We start from the raw sequence: 23,736 nt of genomic DNA, 5'->3' as shown, positions 1-23,736 counted from the left end.
TAACACTTGCTCAGCACTTTCATGATGTCAGAAGAATAAGTCCTAAAGTTTTTGGTAACATTTCCTCTAGCCAAACATTTATACATGTATTTACTCAATATAAAATAATAATAACACTAATGTTATACTGATACCATACGAGAAAGACACTTGGTGTACTATATATTTAATATACAGTAGCGAAAGGAAAAAGGGTTAGAATCACAGAATAAGGTTGAATAAAGCCATTACATGTACATTTATGATTGTGTAAGAGAGCTTTTGTGAGTGACTAGGGAATATTTTAGAATATTAGTAATGATATTAGATTGATTCATTAAAGGTATTATAAAGACAGTGAAATGAAAAATCTAATCCTGTGCCTCTGAGTTGATCGTTCATGTATTACTTCTTACAGGCCAAAAAAGATGAGTCCATTGTATCCAATCAAATGTGATTTGAGGTGACAAGTTAACTTCGCCCATCATGCAAGAGCCACAAATGCTAGCTAGCCGTTGGCTAGCTAGCAGAGCAGTAAGTTTGTTTACCAACCAACTCATGAGTGAAATATCTGGCTCTTAAGCTGCTAAATGTTCCACAATGTTCACCACCTGGTCTCTAACTTTGTCTTTGTGCTAAATAAAATGTTATAGTTTTTTCTGAGATGTTATCATGTTTCGTGATATCTCATGTTTTCTGAAATATTGTGTTTTCTGAAATGTTGATGTGTTTTCTGAAATGTGTTTTGAACCTCAGGGCAACCATACACATCCCTTCGCATACGGACACACATTCCTGTTACCCAGTGCTCATTCCTGTTACCTACCCGGTGCCCAATTCTGTTATCCTGTGTTCATTACTGTTACTAAATAGTTTTATATCTAAAAAATAAAGATAAATAAAAATGTTTTAAATTATGTTTGGTCTATCATTTTTCCAATTGTTTAATAAAGTACATGATAAAAAATGATAAAATTGAGTCTTCTTTAAGAGAAAAAATGGCTTTGCATTTTCTAGAAAAATACAACTTACATGCATATATAGTGATTTTTTTAGTTACAAATATCAAATATTTGAACATGTAACTAACAATTGCTTTAAAATAAACACTCTCTTGAAGGAAAAAAAGAATTAGTTGACATGCTTTTAAACATGCTTTTTAAATGACACATGAGTTTTGGTAATGCAACCATCTTCTGCTTAGAATCCTTGTAAAAATTGAAATAAAGCTGCCTCAGGTTGACCAATATACATTTTAGTTAAATATAATAGTAAATAATAGTTGGATATATGTGTTATTAGATTCATTGTTGCAGAAAGATTTTAAAAAATTTGAATTTGAATTTGGAAGAGTTACAATAAGCAAATAGCACCCATTTGGTGGAATTTTTACAGCTTTTTCACTGAAAACAGCTGCCTGCTACAGCTGAAAACAACACTATGAGAGCAGTGACAGTGAACCAGAACAGTAAAGTTGGGGTCCAGACACATTAACAATGAGCTGAAACTCATTATAAAGCTCTAAAGCTGTAAATTATTATAATTATTATTATTGTTATTATTACTATTATTATTTTTGCTCACTGATAAAAATCAGTGAATACATTGGTAAGTACCTGTAAGTGTCTGAGTTGGCTGAATTGCAGTCGTAGCTCACACACATTTTTCTTTGCTAACATCAAGCTCTGCTGCAATCTGCTGTCAGAAGCAGGGGCCTGAAGAGCCAGAGGGGTGGGACTGGTGCTGTCACTCAAAGTGCCAGGGCTCTGAGGCTCAGATGACACTCCTGAATATCAAAGAAAGGTGATTTTAAGATTATCCTCATATGTTTTGTATGATGGTAATGTCACCATCTGTTATAATTGTGTAAAAAACAAACAAACAACAAAATCTCACCAGATCTGTTGTTGAGGAGCTCACATCCAGCATTCTCACTGAGAAAACACACAATTATGCAATAAACCTAACCATCCTTGTTCTAGTCAGGGTTTATACAGCATATAGATCTAACTTAATGTTATTACCATAATTATTTCCTCCTTCAATGTGATAAATGACTTGACATACCATTGTTGTGTACAAATATAGTAGATAAATCTAAGGAGCATATTGGATGTGTTCACTTGCATTGCTGCGGCTGTATAAGCTGTCGTTGGCTTAAAGGGATAAAGGGAGATTTTCAGACCTGACTGTGTCCATGACTCCTGGTCCCAAAGAAAGAGCATGGTGTACCAGCCCCGCTAGACTGGCTATCTGCTCCTCCATGGCTTTAATTCTCTCACTAAAAAACAGAAATACATGAAAACATAATTTATACGAACTATCAAGTGGTGTTGTCACACATGTATTCAGCTCTTCAGTTGCATTGTATGCTATTCATCAGATATGATAATATGTGAGATATATTTGATGTGAAATATAGAGTACCCCAGGTCCCCGTTGTTGGCCCTGTGCTTTTCTCTCTTTATTTTTCACCTCTTACAATTACCAATTATCAATTACCTCCACCAAGGAAGTTATGTTTTCACCCGTGTCTGTTTGTTTGTTTATCTGTCAACAGGATTACTCAAAAAGTACTAAGCTGATTTGCACAGAACTTGGTGGAGGGATGGGGCATGGGCCAGGGATTAACCCATCAAATTTTGGTGTGGATCCCGATCATTTACAATGAATTTGAATTATATTCTCTGAAGTCTGGTGTATGTTGTTTGACATTGGCGGAGGTATGCGCTCTACTGACTGCTATTTTAGTTTCCACTGTTACACTGATTATACTCAGCTGTATCTTCCTGTAAAAACTGATTACACTTCTCAAATTATCAAAGTAGAGGCCACCCGTAAGAGTAACTCTCGACAACTGTGTGATTTCTCAAAGTAGGACAACAAAGAACCTTGGTGCTATGTTTAATCCCACCCTCTCTTTTGATCAATACAAGACATCACCGAGACCGCTTTTTTCACCCATTTCTATCTATGGCAGATACTGGGACCCTACTTCACACCTTTGTGTCATCCAGACTGGATTACTCAAATGTTTTGCTTTCAGGCCTGCTAAAAGTCGTCAAATGATTCATAATGTTGCAGAGAGAAAATCAAGAAAATTTGACCATTTTACACCAATTTTAACTTCCCTTCATTGGCTACCTATCCATTTCAGATCAGACTTTTGATGACAGACAAAAGTGGGCAGGTCCCTATATACCTGTCTGATCTCCCTAAACCTTATATTCCATCCCGTGCTCTCCGCTCTCAGATTGCAGGGATCCTGTCTGTCCCCAGAGTTAGAAAGATGTCAGCAGGCTCCAGGCAGCAGGCTCCTTTCCCTATGAGTCCCTCTTCCTCTGGAACAACCTCCCTGCTAACATCAGACTGTCTGACTCTGTGGAGGCCTTTAAATCCAAAGCTAAAACTCATCTTTATGCCTTAACTTTCAGTTGGTGGCTCATTCTTTGATTACTTCAGGCCATTATTGTTACTTTTCTGCTGAGGATGGGTCAGTCTCAGTCTCAGTCTCAATGAATCCTTTACACTTAATACGTACAATAAAAAGTCCACGTTGTTTACAGTATAGTCCAGTTTAGTTTTAATTAGTTGTAATGGGACATTTACAGCCAGACTTTTCATTTCTGGACTAACTTTATGTGAACTTTGTACATGTTACGCTCCAATTTAAGACCTCCTAAGTCTGAGGTGTCTTCAACAGCTGAACACATCTGAGATTCTTTAAAGTGACTGTAGTAAGACATGGTGAGCTAAACGTGCAAAATTACTGACACCATCCCTCAAACATCATTATAAAAGATGCCGGAAATATAAACAAACAAAAAAAGTAGCCCACCAGATGGTCATGTTGAGGCATTTTTGGAGCTCAGACTATAGCTTGAAGTTAAATTTGTGATTCAGGTTTCCTGTGTGTAGCATTACGGACTGACAACTTCAGGTCTGAACATATCCTCCTGGAATAATTAGTGTTTTTAGAGTTTTTCTTAATTGAGTTAACACCTCATAAAGTGATTACAGTGAAGTAAGATGATCAGAGTGGCTCTCAGCTCACCTCTGGCTGTTGCTGGCAGTCACATGACCCTGAAACAATCTCTCAGGTTGTACCAGAGGGCTGCCCACAAAAACAGCTGAGGTGGAAGATGAAGAGCCACTTCCTCCACTTCTGTTTATGATCTCCACAGTGGCTCCATTACTGTTCCGGCGCAGAGACTGACGAATCGGTGACGTCCTCTCCAGAGACATCAGGCTCACACCTCTGGTGTTCTGTCTGTCAATCATTTTGATTTCACCGACTCTATGAGGGGAAGTGTGTGGACACATTTACCAAGTGCAGTCCAACAACCATCAGTGACAGTTGTGAAGAATCAGTAACAGTAATAGAGAATGACCATCACAGTGATAAAGATTATCAGCAACAGTAATAGAGAATAACCATCAGCAACAGTAGTAAGAAATCAGTGACAGTAGTGAAGAATAACCATCGGCGACAGTAGTGAAATATCAACAACAGTAATAAAGAATAACCATCAGGAACAGTAGTAAAGAATTACTATCAGTGACAGTAGTCGAGATTCAGCAACAGTAATACAGAATAGACATCAGCAACAGTAATAAAGAATAACCATCAGTGACGGCAGTGAAAATTCAGAGACAGTAGTCAAGAAGCAGTGACAGTAGTGAAGAATAACCGTCAGCAACAGTTATAAAGAATGACCATCAGTGACAGTGATAGAGAATAACCATCCATGAAAGTAGTAAATAATCAGGGACAGTAGTGAAAAATAAGGGGGGGCGGCTGGTAGAGCAAGTCGTCCACTAACTGGAAGGTTGGTGGTTCAATCCCAGGCTCCTCCAGTCTGTATGTCCGTACTGTTGCAGTCCATAGGTCTCTGCTTCTTGACTATTGTCTCTGATTTTCCACTACCGTCGCTGATGGTTATTCTTTATTACTGTTGCTGATTCTTCACAACTGTCACTGATGGTTATAGGCCTGCACTTGGTAAATGGACTGCACTTAAATAGTGCTTTTCTAGTATTATTGACCACTCAAAGCACTTTACACTACTGCCACATTCACCCATTCACACACACATTCATAATGCGGTTTTTTCTATAAATTCTAATTCTAATTTCCTTTATAAATGTTACTGAAGGTCATTCTTTACTAGGGTCACTGACTACTATCCCTTACTGCTCTTATTGAATGTCATTCTTTACTACTGTTGCTGATTCTTTACTACTGTCCTGAATTCATTGCTACTGTCTTTTATCCTTTATTATTGTCACTGATGGTCATTCTATACTATGTTGCTAATTCTTTACTACTGTCATGAATTTGTTACTACTCTCATCCTTTGTTACTAACATTCATTCTTTACTACCTATATTGACGGTTATTGTTTACTACTGTCGCTGATTGGTTTTTACTGTTATTTTCTCTCATCACTTCCCTTCCTCTTCAAGAAATCCATGCCTCAAATTTTACACCTGTTTTACCCAGACCAGATCAAATTTCTTTCTTGCTTTTCTTTTCCGCAGTGTTCAATCAGTGTAAATAAATGTGTTACCAATTATTAGGTAAATTTCTAGTGGGTTACACAGGCCAAGCATGGGCCTTGATGTTGCAGGCGAAACAGCAGTAAATCTTCCTGAAGGGCACATTGTCTTCTCTCCTTGAGATGTTGAACATCTGTCTGAGGTTATTTGGGGAAAACAGAGCCATTCTGACAAAAGTGAAGCAGCGTCGCTGTAGTAGCCATGGTCAAAGTAGCTTTTGCTTCCCTAGACACCGTAGATTGGTGTCTGCTACAATCCATGTGCATAGCCAGATAACAGTGGCTCCAGACCAGGATGTGCTGACATTTTACTGAAGGCTACATGCAACGTGAACTGAACTATCACGGGTAAAAACATTTTCCTGTTTACAGAATAGCAAACCAATAAAATAACTCCACATACTGGGCGTAAAATATTTGCGGCATAATCTGTAGGGGTTAAAAGACTGAGCACAGGGGACTTCGCTTCAGAAAGAAGATGGCATCAGGTACGTAAACTTTTTCCATTCTCCTTGGCCAAACGTCAATAAATATTTTCAACAAAAGACATCTTGGGCTCCTGAACAATTTCTTCACTGATGAGTTAACCAATAATCAGCAAAATCTCCACAAGACCCATAATTTGCACCCTTCAACAGGAACACCTGAAAATACGTACAACATGAGCTTAAACACATAACTTTTACCATTGCTGCTTTTCTTCCACTTTACTTGCAAAAATCTCAGTGTGGTCCTTTAGGAAATAAGAACAAACACAATATGACTACTTAATACCCACTCTGTTATGCTGCATATATCGTGCACCACCACCAGCTGGCAATGACGTAATGTCATTTATATTACTTTTGTCATGATGATGTTGTCACAATGTTGTTTTATTAAAATCAGTTGTCAAAATGAATTAGGAAAATGTAATTATAAATTTACACAATTACTTAAAGTTAAGATGCTTAAGATTTTCATGACATCAGACCCTGTTTTCGATCATATCTAATGTCGGTACGGCATTCAATTTATTTACATTCTCTGTTGACCCCTCAAGTATGTATAGAGCAGAGGTAAGTATGGAATGTAATAATGGTGGTTTTAATCGTTGGTGGCAGAGATTGCATTTCCTAGGCTGATTTCAGATTGCCTTCACAAACGTGAGGGATTGACAGGAAATGATGCAGGATGTAATCCAGTGTTAGTGTTGGTAATTTGATCTGACTGATATCAGCTTCACTGTTTACTGTTTACTCTCCTACAGCTGTATCAAGGCTGGATTAATTTACTGCTAATGCTAAATGCTTTTAATGTGAAACAGTCACAGGAAACGGTATTTGTCACTGAGCTAAGTGCTGACAGCGACTGTTATCAATTTGTCTTCAAAACAATTTAGGTGATGTTGCCAGTGGATGAGTTGTAAGAGAGTAATGGAAAAGTGAGCAGTAGTCACAGTGAGTTTTTAGATGAAAAGCAGCAAGCAACACGCTACACACCTCCGGCTCCTCAGCACAACAACCAGTGTCTTTTACTGAGTTCTACTGTAAAAGTCCTACACAGTCCTGCTGGCTGTGTGTGCAGCATGAAATCAGATGGAGGTTGGAATTATTATTGACTGACTTCTTTATTTAAACAATGTGAGTTTATTTGGCTGCACTGTAAACATACATTAGCTGCTCTTCTGTTGTATATCTGACTAAGTAGCTGCTCAGCCATTGTTGGCAGGAGTGTTAAACTACACTTGAATCCACGGCTGTCGCCACATTAATGAGGACTGAAATCTTAAGGATTATAACTTCTAGTTTTTTGTTTAACTTGTGTTAAGAGTTTTGTCTGATATATTAATTAATATATTAAGAAAATCTGTTCTCTTTGATAACATAATATTGCTTTCATCCATATTTTCCAGTTTTAACAAACAAGGCCAATACTGTGAAGACCCTGGTGGATCTGTAGACCTATTTTAGACCAGACAGTTACTGTGTGTGCAGTTGCCATGGTAACACACAAGGCTCATTACCTCTGTCAACCCCTGACTTCCTGTTCTCTGCCGTTCTCTGCTAGTACCTCCTCCTGCACATGCTCAAATGAAGCAGAAATGACAGAAATAATCACCTTCAAAAAGTATGGAGAAGTGTCACACGTCAGCTGGACTGGGTTATGTTTCCATGCTTGTGTCACTGCTTCCAAAGGACACTGTATATGAATCTGGATTGAGTGTAAATCGGTGTATATACCTGTGGAGGGAGCAGGTCGGGTGCTCCATGCCTCCTCCGTAGCCCATCAGGGGTTTAATGGAGGCCCGGTACTGCTGCAACCCCCCTGGGATCCTTGCAACCCCAGCATCCAACTTGACTGCAGTGAGAGAGGGAGGAGCACTGCATTGGAAGGAGGCAAAGCTGTGGTGACCCCCTCCTCCGTCCTGCAGGGAGGAGCAGTAGGAGTCTGGGTAATGCAGTCCTCCTTCACCACGCACCACCAAGGCCTTGATCTTACTGCTGTCAACGTCCTCATCTAACACACACACAAACCCATACATGCTCATTAGACTTGGAGCTAAACAAACACAGATGTTCAAACACAGTTTTTTCTGGAAATGCCAATATTTATAAACAAAGCTGGACTAGTTAGGAGAGACCTCTACAGTTAGACCACTCATACAAAGTATTATTTGAAAAGTCTGCTGCACTGTTGTTTAGCTGCTGTTAAGAACTGTCTTAAATCCTGGGAAAAGTTTGTTAGAGAATGCTGATTTCTTTCATTTATGAATGACTGAATGGTTCAGCAGGGGGTAGAGAATGGTGGGGGGCTGTTTCCTATTAACAGGCTATGTACCTCAGTACAGTGCTGAAAAGAAACCAAGGGTTTTTTTTATTTTCCTCTGTTAAAGATGAGTAATCGTCTGCTCTGGCATTACAGAGGAACTTCCCATACGTTTAAGACTATCATGCCAGGCCGAACGAGATTCTTCCAGTTTGGTAGAAACGCCATATCCTTTCAAATTTTCGCATAGTTTGCTGTAATATGCAGGTTTGGGAGTTCAACAATGGCGCTAACCTTCTTTGTTTTATTATCTTCTTTTTTAAAGGGGCTACAGAGTCGGGTGTCATTCTCATTGAGCCTGCAGCACTATCAACAAGATGATCACTTTGGGAGGGACTTAGTATACGAGTCCTCTGTTATATTGCGATATGGCAGTGAATTAAGTGCTTATGGAATCACTTCCTTGAATTTAGCTATAGCACTATTAGACAGACATCTAGCGAAGACATTTTTGCCTAATGGTGTATAGTCCAGTAATAGGAAATCAAAAGTTCCCAAACAATGGTCTGATAAAAGAGGATTCTGTGGAAAGACTATTAAATGTTCAATTTCGATGCCATAAGTCAGAATGAGGATGAGGGTGTGGTTATAACAGTGAGTGGGTTTATTTACACTCTTAGCAAAGCCAATTGAGGTGGTCAATTCTTCCTCAAGGTCTTCCTCAAAAAGTCCGCAAATTATCTACAAAGCCCATGTTGTTTGCTGGACAGCACCTTGACAGCCAGTGGTTGATTGATGCGGCTATACATGTCATCACTGTCAGATTAGGCAGGGGTGCAGAAAAAAGTACAGTCCTTCATTGTCTTTGCATATGTACACACCGACTCAACATTAATTTTTGTGACGTCCAATTGGCATACTCAGGTGTCGTTACCGCTGACGTGAATAGCAATCTTACTATAATTATGTTTATCCTTAGACAGTGTTTTTAAACAGGATTCTGTGTCACCCGCTCTGGGCCCAGGAATACATTTGACTATGGTCGCTGGTGTTGCTACCTTCATGTTTTTCAAAATAGAGCCAGAATTGGTTTCTCAGCGGGTGTCTTGCTGATTGGGGAGTATCTGTTTGAAACATGAACTGGTCGGTGGTGAACCATTGGGCTTCTGCTGGACAGTTACCCATCCGTCCTGGTATCCCAGCTGCTTGGAAGCTGTTGGGGGGAGAGTAGGAGCTAGGCTGGGCCTGCTCGCACCGGCTAATGGGGGCTGGCTAACTACCGCGGCTAACGATTTGTTTTCCATGGGGTGGAGCGGTGCTTCCAATTCACTAAAGGAGGCAGAGAAATGACTATGCATTATTTAATTACTTTAAACCAAACAGTTCACAATACTTACAATAGGTGGTCCATGTAAACATTTGGAGCTCATTCAGTCTGAACTCTGCCCTCTAACTGCTACACTGCTACCACCTCCTCCTGTTTTAACAGTTAGTTGTATGTCATGGTTGAATGTTTTTAATAATTTTTTTGTGTTCATATCTGTGTCAAGCTGGTTCAGATTTGTTCCAGAGCATTGCATGAGAAGAGCCACACTTCCAAAATAACATGCATGTTGCATGCATGTGAGTGTCCTGACTGAAATACATTTAAGGCATCAGTATATCTTAAGACTTTTCAGTTTTTAAGGATTCTTACACACACATATCACATGCTAATATGAAGTTAAAATATTAGACCACCTGTTGTTGGTTTCCACTTCACATGAATCTGGGTCTTTACAGTCTCTCATGAGATGTTGCTGGAGCTGCATTCAGCTCCATATCAAAACACCTTCATGCTAATAGCCTCCTTCATTTCAAAGACTCCCTCATGACTACATTTACTCATATTGTTGAAGAGGAAACTAAACAGGCATTAGTGCTCTGCCTGATTTTGTTTGTCATGTTTTACATAAGGACAGGTGAAGCAGTAACAGGACTAGCAATATTGGCAATATTTCAATTTATGACTGGTACAACTCACTTTAACACACTCTGCTTCAAACTTTGTAACTTAACTACTTATTTCGTAATAAATATACTTAAATAACACTAATTGCTTGAGGAATCCTTCCTCTCTTGCACCTTTTTTGCTTTTCAAGGTTTTTTTTTAGTTTTTCTTGATCTGAATCAAGGGTCTCAGGATAGAGGGTGTCATGTATTGTACACATTGTAAAGCCCTCTGAGGCAAATGTAATTTTAGGCTAAATAAATAAAAATGGCTTGACTTGACTTGTGCTGCAAAAAATAGGCCATGTTAATTTCTTTCCTTTTGTCATGGAAAAAACATTTGTTGCATCTGTAAGCTTGTAATAATCAATCATTGATCATCGACAATTAGCTGAAACCCCTGCAGGTATCTCACCAGGTCTGACATCTCTCCTCTCCAGTATGACACTGCTGCTGGTGCAGATGGTTCTAGATCGAACCACCCGTGATAATGTGGTGTTGCCTGGATCCAACACCCCTGCCCCCCCCGCCATGTATGCCATCCTGGAGGGAGAGGAGGGTGTGGAGCGGACCAAAGGGGGAGACATGGAGCCCTGCAGGCTGTGCAGTGTGCTGTGGCCGGAAGATGACAGGGTGTTAACTGGACTGTGACCACCGTACAACACTTCTTTGGAGATCTGTAAAAAAATGAAAAAAGTGTTCTGAAACTCTGAGGGAATAATGAGAGTTACCAGACTTATACTACTACTCTAATAGTTACAGAAGTAGTCATTTCCTCGTAAAAGAGTTCACCAACCCAGGGACTGTCCACAGAAAAACCTTACATACCTTTAAGACATGTATTGTATAACTCTTCATTGTCCCAACATCCAGTATTTTGACATGTTTTGTAATACTGTGCTGTCTATCCAAAGGGCCATACACATGGACAAGAAACTGCAGGACAGAAAAGCCAGAAATATGTTTTGACACGAGTTCAATCTGTTGATATAAATAATGGTTGAGAAAAAAAAAGCTAACTGGTGTAGCTTTAACTGCATACACAGAAACTAACAAGTAAATGAAAGATAAAAGAAAACATAATTCCTTTAATGTTCAGAACAGGCTGGCCCAGGCCACACACTCCTACTGCAAATGTTTGAATAATTTACTATAGTCAGAGTTCTGATTCTTTTTAATAAAGGTTTTTATTGGCATTTTGCCTTTATCTGACAGTTGACAAGATAGAGAGAGACAGAAAATGACAATGAAAATCTTTGTCCTCTAGAACAACACATCCAAGTGTTTTCTGATCTGACCCCTGTCACCAGGACCACATCATCTGTTTGTGGCTTCAAAAATGTGACAAGTCACCACTGGAAATCACATCTTCTTTATGATATGAAAACACTACAGTATGGTTAAGGTTTGGTTAGCTTTAGGGAAAGACCATGGTTTGGATGTAAATTAGTACTTAGTAAAGTACCTAATTAGTACTGCTCCTGTCAAAATTCCTACGGACTCTAGAGAGCACTGTCTTTGTTTACTTTAAAGTAAACAGATGTTGTCCTAGGCACTGGCTGATATGACTGATGCTGGATGACAGTCTGATTGTTTTTATTGGAACTTATTTAATTTCCAGTAAGGTTCCCATTTTAAAGTGACACTAATCAGTATTTGATATGAACAGTGGATCAGATGACTTTGTGCACTGTGACAGGTGTCAGTCAAAGTGATGAAAGCACAGAAAATTATTACACGCTCTGCAGATTCCCTTTACAGTAGTCTTACGATCTGCACACTTCCTGTCTGTTGTCTCCATGTCTCCAGCAGGACCAGGTGAGGGAATGTATGGACACTTGAAATGAACATTACAAATCAGAAAAAACAGCCAGGAATACACTTTCCAGACACTTACTGTTCACCCTCCTAAAAGACTGACAACCTCAAAAGACATGATTTCAAAAATCTCAACAGTATTGGTATTGGTAAATGAAAATCTAAGCCAGGTTGGGAACAGTTTGCTTTAAAGTGACATCTGCCAGGTATACATGAGATGAGGAAAAAAAGGCAATAACAAAGGCTGAATGCCCTCAGAAACAAACACAAACCCACTGCAGGGAGACCTGCTTTTTACAGACAAACACTGTGAAGGCATGCAATGTGTATTTGTGTGTGTGTGTGTGTGTGTGTGTGTGTGTGTGAAAGCTTCATAGGTACAGTGGTAAGAACACCAAGCGTCAACATGCTCTCATGAAGCTGGTGAGTCAATGTGTGCCCTCCACAGCAGAAACACGTTGGTTTTAACCAAACTGAAAACACAAACTGTCAGGACAGCTGACTCCTCTGCAGCCAGTTTACAAGTGAAAAAACCACAGTTCAGTGGTTCCAGGCTCTGACTGCCACACAGATCCAGAAACAGCCAGTGCCACTCTGCATACTGCTGCTGCTGTGTGTAAGCCTCATTACTCTGATATGATGTTTCTCTCTCTGCTTGTTTTAGTTGACTTCAAGTTGTCATGGTCATTACCCACTCGTGCGGGGCCAAATGTTATTATTCACACCATAGTGGTTTGACTAGGAGCTGGGGTGCCAGTCAGAGTGAAGGTCTGACAAAGATAATATTTAGTTATTTTCCACCCTATAAAAGGGCCCATGTGTTTCAGAATGTGACCCCTGTATAACAATACCAAACAACCACACAGTTCAAAGGCACCAGCAGACAACAAGAAACACAAAGCACACAAAGTTCAAAGTTCACCATAGTGTATTGTATAGTAAGTGTCCACTATAAAACCCACAATTCAATCCCAATCAATGAGCCCTAATCTCAGGTCTAATTCACACTACAGCAGGAGTCCGTATCTCAGAAAAAATTCCTCTTCAGGATCCCTACAAGCAAAAACTCAACTTGAGACTTAATGCAACAAAGTTGGCAACTAATAAACATGCTCGGCGAAGTTTCTGGAACAGCAGAGTGGCCTCCCGTAATCTTGTCAGTAAATATGACTTGGTGGATATGTGGAGGAGATGAAATCCCGGCAAAAAACAACCTAATGCTTTATTTAAAAGTAATTACTAGCTTGCCACTTATGTTGCGGAATTTGTCTCGCATATCTCAATTTCCAAAAGCCCCATTATCTGAGTTAGTTAACAGACCATTATGATTATAGCTGCGAGCAGCCTTAGTGTTTACATTACTCTGTTACATTACTCTCTTACAATAACATGCTAAAAAATCTGAAAAAAAGTAAATTACCATTCTGAAACATCCTGTTGTAAGTGTGTTTGAGGAGATGGTGGGTCATCTCCAGCCATCTCCAATTTGGGGTCTAACTGGGGCCCAAACATATAAGGCCAAATAACATTTTCCTCAGCAGTGGCCATTGCCATTTGCATTACCATTTAGTTTTATCAAGCTGCAGCAGGCTACAATCCGTTACTTATGGTTGGCCTGGCTGTGCATCACTCAAAAAACAGTCTACCAATCAGAAGAGAGGCTCATTAATATTAATGAGACAGACACAAAACACTCTCTTCATAGTAGAGTTCCAGAGAGAAGTGAGAGAGGGGATGCAAAACTACTTTGAGATGGTTTTGGGCACTTAAAACCACAAATATATCTTCTTATGGATATCAAAATTTCAGAGAAAACACCCGTAAGATGTAAAATATGGGACCTGTAACTGATCATCCAATGAGAGAAATGGAGAAAAATTGAAGGAAACTGGAAATTTAACTCCAGTTTGATAAAAAAAATAAATAAGAGGAATACTGCACAAGGGTAAAAGGAAAAATAATGATGAGGTCAGAGAAAGTCACACAGGTCACATGAAGTCACACAAGTAAATTGGGAAATCATAAAATAAAAAACTGAAGAATTTTGCAGTAATGAGGAAAAACGAAGAGAGGATAGTGATCTGTTTCATGAAATCAGTCTCGTAGTAAAGATAAATTAAGTCATGAGAATAAAGAAAAGCTAATGGCATTACAGTCCAAACTGATGTTTGCAATTTAGAGAAAAAAGGAAAAGAAAGCAGTGGTAAGTTTGCTGATCAACAGAGTAGAATGCAAACCTATTGAAAAGGAAGTTTTTATATTTTAAAGCAATCTTTATACATTTGCAAACTCCAAAATGTATTCTACCAGCTTCTTTGAAAATAAATAAATTAATAAACAAATAAACAAATGAATAAAAGTTTTATACAGAGCAGAGATTGGGTGCTGTTAGTTTGAAATTAGCGTCAAACTAATTATAAATTCTCCTGGAAAGATTTCAGCAATGTTTTCATCAATAAACTGCAATGATGAACAGGGAGAAAGGAGCTGATGCCAAGCATGAAAAAATCTGTATCTGTTCATGTCAAAAAATAACTATGATTATAAATTATAACCATGTACCTGAATTTACCTAATAATTAAACATAATATGTATTTGATGTCCACCTTTAAAAATATAAAAGTCTAAACTGAGCTGAAACAAAATTTATGTAATTGTCAAAATGAATGGAAATTAATAGCGAAGAAGGAACAGGTCTTATTGCATCTTTTTTTTTTCATTGTGCATGCAGTGGGAGGAGGTTTAGATCGACATAAATTTAGTTTGAAATGTCTATTAAAAATGAGAAAGCTTTTGACAAAAGTTTGAAAAGCTCCCTTGGCCTATTAGCATTCACTTTAGAGACAATCCTTAACTTCAGCTCATCAGTTTACTTTCTTAAGCGTCAGACTGCAATATCTGATCCCAGGGTACAAATGCAGTAAACATCAGTCAGACTTTATTCTGCTCTGAACAACCAATCTGCTGAAAACTGATGAAAACCTTTTGAGAATGAGGATGGTGAATTTCTGAGTACTGAACTTAAACCTCAGTACAACTCCATGTTTTTAGCCTAGTTGTTCTGGCTTCTTCTGGCTCGTCTACATCATAAAAACACCTGCTGCTTTGGTAGCTAGCACTTCCTGTTCACACTGTGACCATGGAGACAGACAACAATCACCTGGATTACTTTTGATTCAGAAGAAAAAGCCTGAATCTAATGATGATGACCCGACACCACAAGCTATAAGGATCACCACTTTTAATATGATTTCTAACAAATGTATGTATGTCTGAGACCCTAACACCACTGTAAAGAGTATTTGTAACAAGGTGTGTATGATGTCTGTGTGTTTATGACAGAGCTTCCACTCTGTTTGTAGTAAATTGTGTCAGTCAGGCGACTGGTCGGCAGGTAATTATTGCTGCAGTAAATTTGAATGTTTTTCTACATGTTCGAAGCATTTTATCTGAGCATATCTGAGTAATGTATTCGTATGCAGTTATATCCCTAATGTAAACATGTTCACTTTAGCTTCAAGTCTTTTTGAAGTTTTGGTCATGTGGAGTATTACCTCCAACTGTTTTACTGTGTGCCCAGGAAGAAAACAAGCATTTTTCCTCTCTCTGCTAGACAAAGCAACATCACTACACATACATGTATGTGACTCAGCACAAAATCAAGATTTATAGGGCATTCTGTATGCTCTGAAACTCTACCTTGTCTCAAGAAAATTCTGATGAATAGTCCACAAAAATATGATATTTGAGATGAAACTGATATTTTAATGGAGGTTAGAGACACTGAACATTTCAGGTTTAATTCAGTTTCACAGAGTCTAGCTAGCTAGCTATATTTGTTCTGAAATAAGTTTCCCCTTCGGAACGCCCAGGACGTGTTCTATGACTAATATTTGTCATAGTTTATGACATGATGATGATATGAAATGATATGCTATGTCAAGAAACTTCATCACAGATGTAAAATCATAATAGCAAGAATAGAATAATAGAAGTTCAACAACTTTCTATTGGACTGCAACTTTCTGCTGCATACAGGCATGGTTATAGGTTCCAATGTGATTCCTCAGTTGAACTACAGACACCAACACAATTGATATTTTATTATGACGGGTTCAAACAGCTGTAAAACAAGATACAGCAGAGCATGAAATCAACAAAATGATGATTTAAATCAGTCTGACCTGATTTAACCTAAAGGTTTACCAAACAGTCACAATTAAGTAGGCAGTCATTATTGAGGTTCCACACCCATGACTAACCAGACTGTGTACTATGATTTTTTTTTTAGTTCCTTAATGATCCTTTTGTCCTATTAACATGTTGAGTTTGTGCAGCTATTGTTCCAAACCACAGAAAAAAATAAAAAACACAAGGTTTTATCAAATGTTCTAATATAGTTTTTGCAGTTTGTGACTTACCTCAGCATGAACACAGTCAATAATCATGTGGCTGTGTAGATGAGAGGTGCACAGCAACCTGTATGACTGAGTGGATGACACCATATGAATCCATCTCTTTATTTCAGAAGGGCCTAGATCTCTAAATCTACACAGAGCTGACATGCTGTAACACATAAACCGCCAGGAGTCTGAAAATCCAACATGAAACAGCCTGCAGTGTAACGTCCAGACCAGTTAGAAAAGGAGAACAGGCTGCCAATCAAATGATTGTTCCAGCACAAATTGAGTTGACACGGATTCCCCAGAACACCAAAATCTCCTTCCATCTGTGACTCAGCTCTGACTGGCTCTCACTTCAGCTTTCAGACAGCATCTCCTCTTTCAGCATACAAGCTTTCTGTAACCTCCAGAAAAGCAAGAAAACCTCAAATAGAAGCTGTAGACACACACGCATGCACGCACACACAAACTACTACTTCAGTTGCCTCCCCAGTCACCATATCTGAATCCAGTAGAACATCTTTGGGATGTGGTATAACCAAGATTGGCAGCATGAATGTGCAGTTTACAAATCTGCAGAAATAATGTGATGCAATCAAGTCAACATGGACCAGGATATCAAAGGCATGTTTCCAATATCTTGAGGAATCCATGCCACGAACAATTGAGGCTGTTTGAGAGCAATGGGAGGCCCTGCCCAGTATTAGTATGGTGTTCCTAATAAGGTGCTCGCTGAGTGTATTTTCGTGTCTATGTGCAGCACAGTGTATTGTATACATCGCTGAGTGCGAAAATAATGTTTGTGCTGGCTCAGCTGTGGAAGAACTATGCATTGTGAAGAAAAGCACAGAGTCACAGTTCTGCTTCTCTGTCTGCTCCTCCAACAGAGAATACAGTAGCTCTCCCCAATGGATCCATTTAGTAGCTTTTCCATAGCTTTCCGATGCTATCACATGAATCTACTTTGCCCTATTATCATAAATATTGTAGATATTCAACTTAATATTGCATCAATGCGTGTATTAAATAAATTTGTGGTGCCTGAGAACACAGGTGGAGATGTATCAAATTTCATCTTAAATGGCTTCTTAATTTTACTCAGTCACTAACACCATATAAAACGACATATCGTTTCATTTATCTGTGAAGTCCACCCCTTGATGTAACACGCACTGTTTTGAATTGTATTTAGAAACGTGAACAGTCATTAGGCCTGAGTATTTAATATTGTTCAGATACAGTTTCATTAATGACACCAAAACATTCTAATACTATTCAGTATAATAATTTTTCACATCTAAATCTCAACTTGCACTAAAAAAAAACTATAATGAGTTGACATCAAGTGTAATATGTGCAATTTCTGTTACTTCTAAAATGGTAATACACAAGAATGTCTGTCAATTTGTAACATTTAGGCGTAAAATTTCTCAGAATAAGAATGGGCTTCAGATTTGTGAAGTCAAAATGGTGCCATTAACATTGAGTCAAAAAATGCAAAATTGCTTGTTTGTCGGTATTTCAAATGTTGGGTTTATTTTATGTCTAAATATACAAAAACACATTAACTAGGGTATTTACTTTGCATAAGACACATATAAAGCTAAAATACGCTACAATGCATTTCTGCATGTAAATCACTTTAATCAAGAGATTTCTTTCCTGTGAGCATGACTAAGCAGAAATATTATACCCGACACTAACGTAATTAAGACTATAACTGTTATTCTCTGGATTTCTACAAGAATAAAGTTCTGTACGGGAATGCAGCATGTCTGTCTTCAAGCATGTCAACTATCTGTATGTGCAAAATAACATGGGGCAACAAACGGAGGACCTTCCACAGAATAACTGGACTGTCCTTCACGCCATACTGTTATTGTGTATGTGAATAGCAGAGGCGAAAAGAAGACAGAGGACTGTGGAGGAGGCAACGCTCTGTCAACATCTTATCTGTCAGATTCATGGGTGAAAAACAGCATTTACAGTTTCTGACAGAATCAGAATCCCTCATTGACTAAAAGCTCCTATAATCCCAGTAATTGGCAACACACATGATAGTGTATAATTGATCATTTTATAAACATCTCAAACTCATGTTATCAGGACAGCGGTCCGATACAATGTCTGTATTACTGCTGACACAACACCAATCCACATGTCCAACTCACGCTCCATTTTAATATCACTAGTGAATAAGACCCTGAGATACTTCAACTCCTTCACTTGGGACAGCAACTCACTGCCAACCTAGAGGGAGCAAACCACAATTTTCCGACAGAGAATCATGGCCTCAGACCTGGAGGTCCTGACTCTCAACCCGACTGCTTCCTACTCAGCTACAATGTGCTCCAAACCATGTGTGCTGAAGGTCACTGTCTGATGAAGCCAACAAAATCAAATCCTCTGCAAAGAGTAGAGAAGCACTTCTGAGGTTCCCAAACCTTATTCTTTCCTCCCCCAGCTACACCTTGAGATCCTGTCCATGAAAATCACAAATAGTCAGTGACAAGCGACAACCCCAACGGACGTCAACACCAACTGGAAACTTAGCTGTGTGACTTTCTGCCAAGGATACAGACACAGCTCTCACTCCGGTTATATAAGGACTGAATGATTCATAATAACAACCCCAGTACCCCCAACAAGACAACCCAGGAGACTTGGTTGTAAGCCTTCTCAAAGTCCACAAAACACATGTAGACTGGATGGGCAAAATCCCATGACACCTCCAGTAACCCTGCAAGGGTGAAGAGTTGGTCCACTTTTCCAGAACATGGATGGTTTCTGGTCAGTCAGCCCTAAAAGTGTTTTGTTAGCTGATTGCAAGTAACGGGTGTTTTTGCCACAGAGAAAATAAATTCATGACAGGTGAAAGTGTCTCCTGCGTCTTTACTGCAGAAGCACACTGGAGGATGACTCATCTGTCAAGCAGCCAAAAATTACAAATGTCATGATAAGATGCTCAATGAACTGACAGAGAAAATAATTCCCTCCCCTTCCAAGAGTCTGACAGAACAGTGAGTATGTGACTGATAAATAGAATTAAGAAGAATTGAAGAATTATCCAAACATGAAAACAGTTATACATAAAAACAAATAAAATGCCTTAAAACTAAAGCTAACATATTGTGGGATGTGTTGATCAGCAACATCAACAATGAAAGCAGTGCTATGGCGGTGTTGTAGAAGCAAAACCAAAAGCAGATGATTTTAGCGTGGATGTCAGCCATTGGAAGAGTGAGAAAAAGTAATCACATGGGCCGGTTTTTATAGCCTGGGAGCCGATTACCCTTCACTGTCAATTATCTGCTGAGCTTGCCAAGGACAGCCTGCTAGATAGTGTGAGGGACATCACTAAATACACTCACTGAGCATTTTAACGGGAACACCTATACAACTGCTTATTCAGGCAATTAACCAATCATCCAATCATATGGCAGCAGTGAAATGCATAAAATCCTGCAGATACAGGTGAGGAGCTCCTTCATCTTCTTAATGTTCACATTAAGCATCAGAATGGGGAAAAAAATGTGGTCTCAGTGACTTTGACTATGGAATGATTGTTGGTGTCAGACGGCTTTACTTAAAATGGTGCCAAAAACAAAAAAACAGTTCAACTCCCGGCCAGGTAACACATATCCAGTGTGGACCCTTAGGCAAGGTCCTTGATGCTGCTGGCCTACCACACTAGGAGTGATACCACAAATTCGAGAGTAACACCAGCTCGGACGTTGCCCGGGTCAACAAGGTTTGCATCAGGTGTTGGGGAACCAGGACACCCTGATGGGAAATGGGCTACTGGAAGAAGACATAGTTGGAGCAGGGCAGGGAATAGGGATCTGTTGGAATGCTAGTAACCCCGATGAGAGGGGCTACATGCAGAGATTTTGGGATATATGGATGCTTCGACAAGCAACATCTAAGCTGACAAAGAAACAACTACTAGCTCAGTGTTCCAACATCCGCAAACGGCAACTGCTATCACAACTAGAGATTGATGAGGTACAAGGACCATGCTACATGCAACAAGGCTATAAAACCGATGCTCAGTGCCTAGTGGATCTAAGAGCAATCTCCCAGAACAAGATCCAGTAACCATTAAATGGCAGACATCCAAGAACGAGTGTCAGGTATGATGAGCTGGACTGCACCGGGCCCAGACATGATCCACACCTACTGGCTAAAGAAACTGACTGCACTCCATGAACGCCTGGCAGCACAAATGAACCAGCTGCTGATGGATGGGATGCAACCAGAGTGGTTAACCCAAGGGCGGACAGTACTAAGGCTAAGATGAACAGGCACATGGCCCAATACATGAGCAGGGCCCAGAAAGGAATTGGTAGTAATACCAGGGGTGCTAAGCACGAGCTACTGGTCGATAGAGCCAGGACTGCAAAACCAGGCAGACTCAATGGCTACGGGTACCAGTTCCGACAACCATCAGTCACCTCCTCTACATGGATGACATCAAGCTGTATGCCAGGAATGAGTGAGACATCGACTCACTGATCCACCTCACCAGGATCTACAGCAACGACATCGGAATGTCATTCGTACTAGATAAGTGTGGTTGGATGGTATATCGAAGAGAGGGGCTGTGACCCACAAACTGGGAGAATGGCTCCAGCTCCAGCGGGCACAACATCACCTAGGACCAGCTAAGATACTGCGCAGACTCCTCGAACTCCCAGGGCTCTGGTAGAGGACCCCAGGTTGAGGAAGACACACCACCCGCCGGGGGGGGGGGGGGTTATTATTAACTATTTATATATACTGTACAGATATAATATGTGCTGAGTAAAATGTGACACAAACAAACAGAAGCACAAAGAAGCTAGGGACAGGCAGTATTCTTCCAGTATGGGAGTACAAAGGGAGTGAACAAAAAATACTCCCACATAAAACCAACTTCAGGGACTGCCTTTTTTCACCTAGGTATCATCGCAAAAATCAGGCATATCCTGTCTCAAAAAGATGCTGAAAATGTAGTCCATGCATCTATTACTTCTACGCCGGATTATTGCAACTCCTTATTATCAGGCTGTCTCAACAAATCTTTAAATTCTCTCCAGCTGATCGAGAATGCTGCAGCACAAGTACTGAAAGGAACTAGGAAAAGAGATCATATTTCTCCTGTGTTAGCTTCTCTGCATTGGCTCCCTGATAAATTCAGAATAGAATTTAAAATCCTCTTATTCACCTACAAAGCCCTTAATGGTCAGACACCCTCATATCTTAAAGAGCTCATAGTACCCTATTACCCCAGTAGAACACTGCTCTCCCAGAACGCAGGCTTACTTGTGGTTCCTAGACTCCCTAAAAGTAGAATGGGAGACAGAGCCTTCAGTTATCAGGCTCCTCTACTATGGAACCATCTTCCAGTTTGGGTCCGGAATGCAGACACCCTCTCCACGTTTAAGAGTAGGCTTAAAACCTTTCTTTTTGATAAAGCTTATACTTAGGGCTGGCTTGGGCTTGGCTTGAACCACCCCCTAGTTATTCTGCTATAGGCCTATACTGCCGGGGGCCTTCCCATGATGCACCAAACTCCTCTCTCCTCCTCTTGCTCTCTATTTGTACGCATTCATATCGCATCAATGCTCATTACTTACTTGACTTCTTCTCTCTTCCGTAGTTTTATGCTTTCTCGTCTCTCTCTCTCTCTCTTTCTCTCTAAGCCCAGCTGGTCAAGGCAGACTGCCGCCCACCATGAGCCAGGTTCTGTTCAAGGTTTCTACCTGTTAAAAAGGAGTTTTTCCTTGCAGCTGTCCCCAAGTGATTGCTCATGGGGGAATGTTGGGTCCCTGTAAATGTAACTATAAAGGGTACGGTTAGACCTGCTCTATATGAAAAGTGCCCTGAGATAACCTCTGTTATAATTTGCCGCTATATAAATAAAACTGAATTGAATTAATGACGACGCCATGTACACTCTGCAGTGTGCACTATATTTAAAGTTGCACTACACTGATTATACACATACAGGTGAGTTTGAGAGAATAACCCTGATGATGTCATCATGGTCATCTTGGGTTAGGAATCCAGTTTATTGAAAACTTGAACAGTGAACATTTCCAGATTGTCAATTTTCTTCATCAGTTGGTTAAAACCTCACCATTTCACGGCACGTTTTCAAGACGTTACATATAACAATATTTGATAGCTTTCTAATTACATCATGCAGACTACAGCACTGTTTGGAGCACAAAATAAATAGAAATAGATTGTTTTGCTGAACTATTGACCTCCACCACAAGCTGGACAGTTTCCTCTTCCTCCATTGTTTTTAACAATCAGCATCAAAAGGTAACATGTAACAAGAGCTGTTACTACCATATTCTAAGCAATATATTAGTTTGTCCATATGTCATGTCCCATGCAGGCATTTGATTGTGTGTCAGATTAGGGGCAGTTCCCCAGTGCATTGTAGCATTGCCTAGATTGCATCGATTGGCCCACAAGGACTACAATTCTTGTGTCTGTAACAAAGGGGCACCTCAGAAAACACTGAGTAGATGTTATCTGGATTTTAAAGCTGGGGGAAATGAGATGAAAACGAGATGACATATTTTTTGCTGATTCGCCTAGAGGGGACTGCATCATTTACGTGGTACAACATGTTTTCCTCATATCACACCTACACACAGTCAGACAGCTGCCCACTGTCTTTTCACAGTGGGCAGAGCCCAGCAATATGCTCAAGGGGCACTCCTCTGTAATGGAATATAACATACTGTGTTTTAACACCATCTGCTATATGTTGATTTAGTAGCTGTAGTCTATCCAAGATTCCTTGGGTAATATTTATTAATGCCACTTGTCTTGTTGTTTATCTCGTCAACTTTCATTTCACGTTCCAGATGAAATCCTATTTAAATCAACTATATGTCATTGCTGTCAGGTGAAAACCAGTTTAAATTTGGTCACTTCATATTTTCAGGATCTCTGAGCTGAGAATACTATTTAAGAACAGGTCAACATTTTGGGAAGTGTGAGCTGTTCAGATCATATTTCATGTCTGTGTGTTCAGCTCTGAGCTGGAGTCAGGACATGGTTAGCTTAGCTTTGCATAAAGACTAGAAGCAGTTAGCCTGACTCTGTCCTATGGTAACAAAATCCACCTACCAACACCTCTAAATATCATTGATCAACAAATTGTATTTTGTTTGTTTAATCTGTACAAAAAACAGACATAAAAATAACAGTTTATGGTTATATGGACAGTTATATTCTT

General features: G+C 39.6%; 1 protein-coding gene across 1 annotated transcript in view; it reads right to left on the bottom strand.

Annotated features, from left to right (window-relative positions):
* Positions 1-1,752: 1,752 nt before the first annotated feature.
* LOC120798896 (sickle tail protein-like) overlaps positions 1,753-23,736 on the bottom strand; it is a 48,079-nt gene continuing 26,095 nt past the window's right edge. Inside the window, exons 5-9 of the mRNA XM_040143691.1 lie at positions 10,690-10,951; positions 7,760-8,036; positions 4,034-4,276; positions 2,165-2,260; positions 1,753-1,765 (exon numbers count right to left, since the gene is read on the bottom strand). Of these exons, the coding sequence (XP_039999625.1) occupies positions 1,753-1,765; positions 2,165-2,260; positions 4,034-4,276; positions 7,760-8,036; positions 10,690-10,951 (891 nt within the window). The remainder of the gene's footprint in view (positions 1,766-2,164; positions 2,261-4,033; positions 4,277-7,759; positions 8,037-10,689; positions 10,952-23,736) is intronic.

Source organism: Xiphias gladius, chromosome 14 (genome assembly GCF_016859285.1).
Source record: "Xiphias gladius isolate SHS-SW01 ecotype Sanya breed wild chromosome 14, ASM1685928v1, whole genome shotgun sequence".
Classification (NCBI taxonomy): Eukaryota; Metazoa; Chordata; class Actinopteri; order Istiophoriformes; family Xiphiidae; genus Xiphias; species Xiphias gladius.
Note: the sequence above shows the minus strand (reverse complement) of the source record. Positions and strands in the feature narration are given on the sequence as shown.